The 6379-nt window shown below is 53.7% G+C and overlaps 1 protein-coding gene across 3 annotated transcripts in view; it reads right to left on the bottom strand.

Annotated features, from left to right (window-relative positions):
- The window catches only part of PCGF3 (polycomb group ring finger 3), a 72283-nt gene that overhangs the window by 34959 nt on the left and 30945 nt on the right, over positions 1-6379 (bottom strand). For all 3 annotated transcript variants that reach the window (XM_017538939.2, XM_037742158.1, XM_017538937.2), the window contains exon 6: positions 5498-5553. In XM_017538939.2, the coding sequence (XP_017394428.1) occupies positions 5498-5553 (56 nt within the window). The remainder of the gene's footprint in view (positions 1-5497; positions 5554-6379) is intronic.

Genomic DNA, 6379 nt, shown 5'->3' with positions numbered 1-6379 from the left:
AGAGAGGAGGGGACCCCGAGAGCCTGGGTGGAGAGAGGAGGGGACCCCGAGAGCCTGGGTAGAGAGAGGAGGGGACCCCGAGAGCCTGGGTGGAGAGAGGAAGGGAACCCGAGAGCCTGGGCAGAGAGAGGAGGGGACCCCGAGAGCCTGGGTAGAGAGAGGAGGGGACCCCGAGAGCCTGGGTGGAGAGAGGAGGGGACCCCGAGAGCCTGGGTGGAGAGAGGAGGGGACCCCGAGGGCCTGGGTGGAGAGAGGAGGGGACCCCGAGAGCCTGGGTGGAGAGAGGAGGGGACCCCGAGAGCCAAGAGGATGGGTGCAGCTGGCCTTGGGTAGATGGAGTGCTGGACGCTCACAAGGTGAAATGCTGAAATAATCTGAGAGCAGCCTGAAAGGAAACGTTTCCCGTAAATAATTGCATCCCAGCAACCAGAACGAAGGCCTGGAAGGAAGAGCTGATAGCAGGACGCTGCCCCATCAGTCTCCAGAAGAGCCGTGATGGGAACGTCAGAAAGGCCGCGCAGGTCAGTGCAAAGGAGAGAGCCCCGTGGACACAGTGGAAAACAACTCAGCTTCAGATGCTTGGCTCTGATTCCCATTTCTTTTTCACCTCTAAGAATAAAAGAAGGATTAAAAATAGTGACACTCAATGTGAAGTGTATACAGGCATTGAAACATTTATTGGGGCTTGGCACAGTGGCTCACACCTGTCATCCCAACACTTTGGGAGGCCGAGGCAGGTGGATTACCTGAGGTCAGGAGTTTGCAACCATCCTGGCCAACATGGTGAAACCCCGTCTCTACTAAAAATACAAAAATATAACTGGACATGGTGGTGCATGCCTATAGTCCCAGCTACTCAGGAGGCTGAGGCAGGAGAATCACTTGAACCTGGGAAGCAGAGGTTGCAATAGCTGAGATCGTGCCATTGCACTCCAGCCTGGGAAACAAAAGCAAAACCCCGTCCCAAAAATAATAATTGTTTTTTAAATGAGCTTAATGTCTCTGGACACTGCTCTTCAGCTGCAGCAGTCCAGCCCGATTTGATGAACTCACCACTGGCACACAGCTAACAACTCAGCCAGTTGGAAGCTTATTCTAAAGCCACATCTTCATTTTACTTCCGTGAAGAAATGCTGCTGTGATGAGACGTTCCATTTTAAATTTTCAGTATCTTCTAAACACCGCTTTCCCGTGAGTGGGGAACATGTGACGTGTTTAGCCTGGTGACTCCATCGCCGGCTGTTTTCTCTCAGCATAGCTAGTGTCACGGATGAGGAACTCAGTGCTGTCCGTCAACAATGACAGTTCAGCGACACAGTGACCCAGACGCCTCTGTGGCTCTGAAGCACAACCACGGGAGTCCACCCTTCCCTTCCTTGTTCTGAAGTGAAGGTGGTATGGTGCTCATAAACACATCCTGACACAGTGATGGTGAGTGCCACTGCAGCTGAGAGCTGCTTAGAGCCACGGGCCAGCAGCACAAGCCTGTCGCACACCCAGCCGCACCACAGACGGGTGCAGACAGCACAGCAGCTGAGCCAGTGGGGCCGTGCTCCGACAAGACTACGCACCAGGAAATTTCAATGCTTAAATTTTTATGTCATAAAATACTATACTTTTGATTTTTTCCAACATTCTTAGCTCGTGGGATCCTCTCACCTTGGCCTCCCAGAGTGCTAGGGTTAAGGCATGAGACACCATGTCCGGCCCCCACGTTTCTAAAGCAAGAGGTGACAGGCACGCTCAGGGTCCGTGTAAAGAGGGCTGGTGAGCGAGTCAGCCCCACGGCCCTCACCAGGAATGGGCGAAGCCTGGCACAGCAAAATCCATGCCACACTCATCGAGTCAAAGGAGCCCACAGTGGGCAGAGACTGAGAATGGACGCCTTGATAAATGTCATAAAGATGTTGCCTCTACGAAGACAGGTTTCTAAAAACAATTATAAAAACAAAAAGAAATAACAAACCACTAAAAACCTAACCTCACCTCTGATCTAGCAACGAACCCCTTCCAGCAAGATGGGAAGGGAAGCATCCACTACATCAGGGGCAGGGACAGTTCCCTGGAGGGACAGTGTGGAGGTCCTGGAGCCCAGCAGGGGACTGGGGACAGCGTGGAGGGCCTGGAGCCCAGCAGGGGACTGGGGACAGCGTGGAGGGCCTGGAGCCCAGCAGGGGAGGGGGAACAGCGTGGAGGGCCTGGAGCCCAGCAGGGGAGGGGGGACAGCGTGGAGGGCCTTCCTGGATCCCAGTCGGAAGAGGTGGGGACCCCGCTCTGGCATCTCCTCCAAAATAGACACCTGGACTCTCACCACTGCATCCTCACAGCTAACGCGCATTTCAGGAAGAGGCCTCTGGTCTGAGAAATCAGGTTTACCACTGTCTGCACCACACAGAAAACCAAACAAATTGCAGGTGGCCTCCATCAAGAAAACAGGTCCACAGCTAAGAGTTTTAAAGTTAGAACCCTCCTTCTAAAGAGCCACAAATGACTGAAAGCTTCAGAAACAAGAACGTTGACTAGACAGAAAAGATGGGGGCCAGAGAGAGGAGCCTGTCAGGGAGGACGGCAGGGGCACCATGCCCTGTGAATCTGGAGCACTCTGGAACCTGCACCTATCGACTTCTTCAGTGTGGAGTGGAGCTGGCAGTGTCCCGCCAGACAGGAGTGTACTAAGGCGAATGTGAACATGTGGCCTGCTCTCACTGGATGCAGTGTGCTGCGCAAGCTGAAGTTCCACGGGAAGGTGCCACCACGCACGGGCCTGCTGGCCTGGAGACACCACTGCCTCTGGGAGGAACCTGGGCCCTCGGGCAAAGAGGCAGGGCCGCCCCAACACCCCCATCCTGGACACAGGGACCACCCAAGAGCACAGGGCATGTGGAGAGGCTGGTAGCCAGCGTGAAGACGTGCCCACTGGCCACACAGAACACACAAGCAAATCCGACTGCAGGTGCCGCCGAGGCAGGGAAACCAGCTTGCTGTTTCGGACACAAATGAAGGAACGATTACATATTTTTCCAGCCCTTCCTACAGAAAACGGAACAAACAGCAAAGTGTGTCTTTCTGGAAGCACTCCAACTACAAATGAAGAGGAGGCTGGAATGAAGGCAGCACTCAGACCTCAGTACACATCCTCCTCAGCGGTGGACGCCTGCCCTGACGGACATGCAGCAGCCGGCTTGCCAAAAACACAGCTGGAATGCAAGCAGGGTCCACTGCCGCAGGGCGACCCAGGACAATGGGGACAGAGGCAGGAGGGAACCCGATGGAGGCCCATGAGTCAGCGGCTTTCTCTGGATCTGACTGGAATAAACAAAAACAGGCTGTGCACAGTGGCTTGCACCTGGGATCTCAGCACTCTCGGAGGCCAAGGCAGAAGGACTGCTTGAGACCAGGAGTTCCAGCAGCCTGGGCAACACAGCAAATCCCTATCCCTACAAAAAATTAGCGGGGTATGGGGGTGCTTGCCTGTAGTTCCAGCTACCTGGCAGGCTGAGGTGGAAGAATCACTTGAGCCTGGGAGGTCGAGGCTAGTGACCTGTGATAGCACTACTGCACTCTAGCCTGGGTGACAGAGACCCTGTCCCTGTCTCTAAAAAAAACCAACCAAAAAGCACAGCATTTATGAGACAACCAGAAATGTCAACGCTGAGTAGCTATTTGGTATTAAGGGATCGCCACTATTTTCCTACACATTATGAAGGTATTGTGGTTATGAGCTTTAAGAAGAACCTTTATAATTTGGGGGTATACACTGCAGCCTTTTAAACGTCCAGATAAAAGGCCACAGGGCGAGGCTGAGGGAGCAGCAGGTGAAGCAAGACTGGCCATGCCTGGAAACTGCTGGCGGGGGTCACAAAAACTTGGGGTTCCTGTCTCAACCCCACCACTTCTACATGTCTGAAACACTCTGTTGCAAGCATTTTTTTTGGGGGGATGGAGTCTCACTCTGTCGCCAGGCTGCAGTGCTGTGGCACAATCTAGGCTCATGACAACCTCTGCTTCCTAGGTTCAAGCAATTCTCCAGCCTCAGCCTCCAGAGTAGCTGGGATTACAGGCATGCACCACCATGCCTGGCTAATTTTTGTACTTTTAGTAGAGACAGGGTTTCACTATGTTGGCCAGGCTGGTCTCGATCTCTTGACCTCGTTATCCGCCCACCTCAGCCTCCCAAAGTGCTGGGATTACAACAGGCGTGAGCCACCATGCCCGGCCACAAGCACGTCTTAAGGTGTCAGCATTTTATTCCAATGTGTCCTTTGCCTTTCCTAAGACTAAAAAACTTTCAGTTATTAAAAGGCTAATTGTTTCTATCTACATTTACTCAGGAATCTAAATTTCTCCTGCATGAATGAATTCTGTGAGTAGGAAAACAAGCTTCTAACAGTGTTATCCTCTGGGTCATGCATTACAGGCTGGATACGATTTCCACAGATCTGGCACATTCAGTTGCATTTTGAATTCTAACCCTCTTCTGAGATACAGTGAGAACCGGCCCAAGTGGATTCTTAGCTTCTTCATCTGCCTCTGAAAGGTCTGATAAGCAGAATGCCAGGCCAGCCCACCTGGTGCTGACCCAGCCCCTCCCCAGCGCCTCGTTCCCGGTCACCAGCAGAGGGCCACCACCACCGCCACCACCACGAGAGCATCAGGAGCTGGGGAGCTTTGAGCAGAGCGATTCCCAAGCAGCTGATTTCCACCTTCAGGATACTGTACTAGTTGGTATTTCTTTGAATTCTAAATGAAATGTGACTTTACAGTGAAGTTTTTTTTTTTTTTTTAAGAGACAGGGTCTGGCTATGTTGCCCAGGCTGCAGTGCAGTGGCTATTCACAGGCACGATCCCACTACTGATCAGCACAGGAATTTTGACATGCTCCGTTTCCGACCTGGGCCAGTTCACCCCTCCTCATTAGGCCACCTGGTGGTCCCCGCTCCTGGGAGCTCACCGTATCGATGCCGAACTTAGTATGGACACCCAATCAGCCTAGTGCACTAGAACTCCTGTGCTCAAGCGATCCTCCCACCTCAGCCTCCTGAGTAGCTGGGACTACAGGCACTCACCACTGTGCCGGCTACGATGAAGTTTTTCTAGGAACACCAGCTAGCATGCCTTAGAGGGGCTACAGCTGCTCCTCTGGTGTTGGGGAGGCTGCCGCCGTGGGATGGGGGGGACTGGGACAGGAGGTGGGGCCCAGGAAGAACCTCCTTCCCAGTCACTAGCAGGCTCTGGGAGCTGCGTTGAGCCAGGGGGTCCCATGCACTAAACATGCGATCGATACTTGCTGCGGGAATAAAGAGAAGGGGATGAAAAGACATCTGCATGTCTTAGACAGACAAAAGAAGATGCAGATGGCTGAGAGCAGGGCTGAGAAGATGGGAGATTCGGCCAAAAGGAAAGGGGCCTTCCGTCCGAGAACCAAACTTCCAGGAGAGCAGGGGCTGCCTAGGCCAGGCTGTGACCTCGAGGAACAGGGAGACAGTCAGACACTCACCTTCTTGGAGGCCTGGTACCAATTTGTAAACAATGTCTTGCATGGTTCTGTCATGACTGGCAAAAGAACAGAAAAGTAGAGTTAGCTAGACATGTGAATTCTACAACTCCTGTACATTTTCCATTTAACAGCATCAAAGTTCCACAAGTCTGGAGCTTTGCTGGAGTTTTACTTCCAGTTTACAAATGAAAGAATGTTTGTGTCGCCAGAAGTTCTGCATGACTTCAATTAATGCTTCATTTAATTTGGGCTCCAGCTGCTTATGAACATTTCAAATGACAGATAAGGTTACTCTGGGAACCCCTGCCCCTGTCTGCTGGACACCCCACGTTCCCCACGTCCCATGTGCTTAGGGGACACCGTCCCAGCAGACACCCAGGTTCCCCGTGTCCCATGCACTCAGGGGACACTTTGCCTGTGACACCCCAGGTTCCCTTGAGTCCTGTATTCTCAAGAGGCACCAATCCCAGCAGACACCCCAGGTTCCCTGCGTCCCATATGCTCAGGGGACACCATCCCAGCAGACACCTCAGGTTCCCCACATCCCGTACGCTCAGGGGACACTGTCCCTGTGACACCCCAGGTTCCCCGCGTCCTGTGCACTCAAGGGACACCATCCCTGTGACACCCCCACATTCCCTGCCATGCACTCGGGGACACTGTCCCTGTGACGCCCCAGGTTCCCTGCATCCCGTGCACTCAGGGGACACCGTCCCTGTGACACCCCAGTTTCCCTGCGTCCCGTGCGCTCAGGGAACGCCGTCCCTGTGACACCCCAGTTTCCCTGCATCCCGTGCGCTCAGGACACGCCGTCCCTGTGACACTCCGGGCTGCCCGCGTCCCGTGCGCTCAGGACACGCCGTCCCTGTGACACTCCGGGCT

The sequence above is a fragment of the Cebus imitator genome, unplaced genomic scaffold, assembly GCF_001604975.1.
Source record: "Cebus imitator isolate Cc_AM_T3 unplaced genomic scaffold, Cebus_imitator-1.0 Scaffold117, whole genome shotgun sequence".
NCBI classification, from domain to species: domain Eukaryota; kingdom Metazoa; phylum Chordata; class Mammalia; order Primates; family Cebidae; genus Cebus; species Cebus imitator.
Note: the sequence above shows the minus strand (reverse complement) of the source record. Positions and strands in the feature narration are given on the sequence as shown.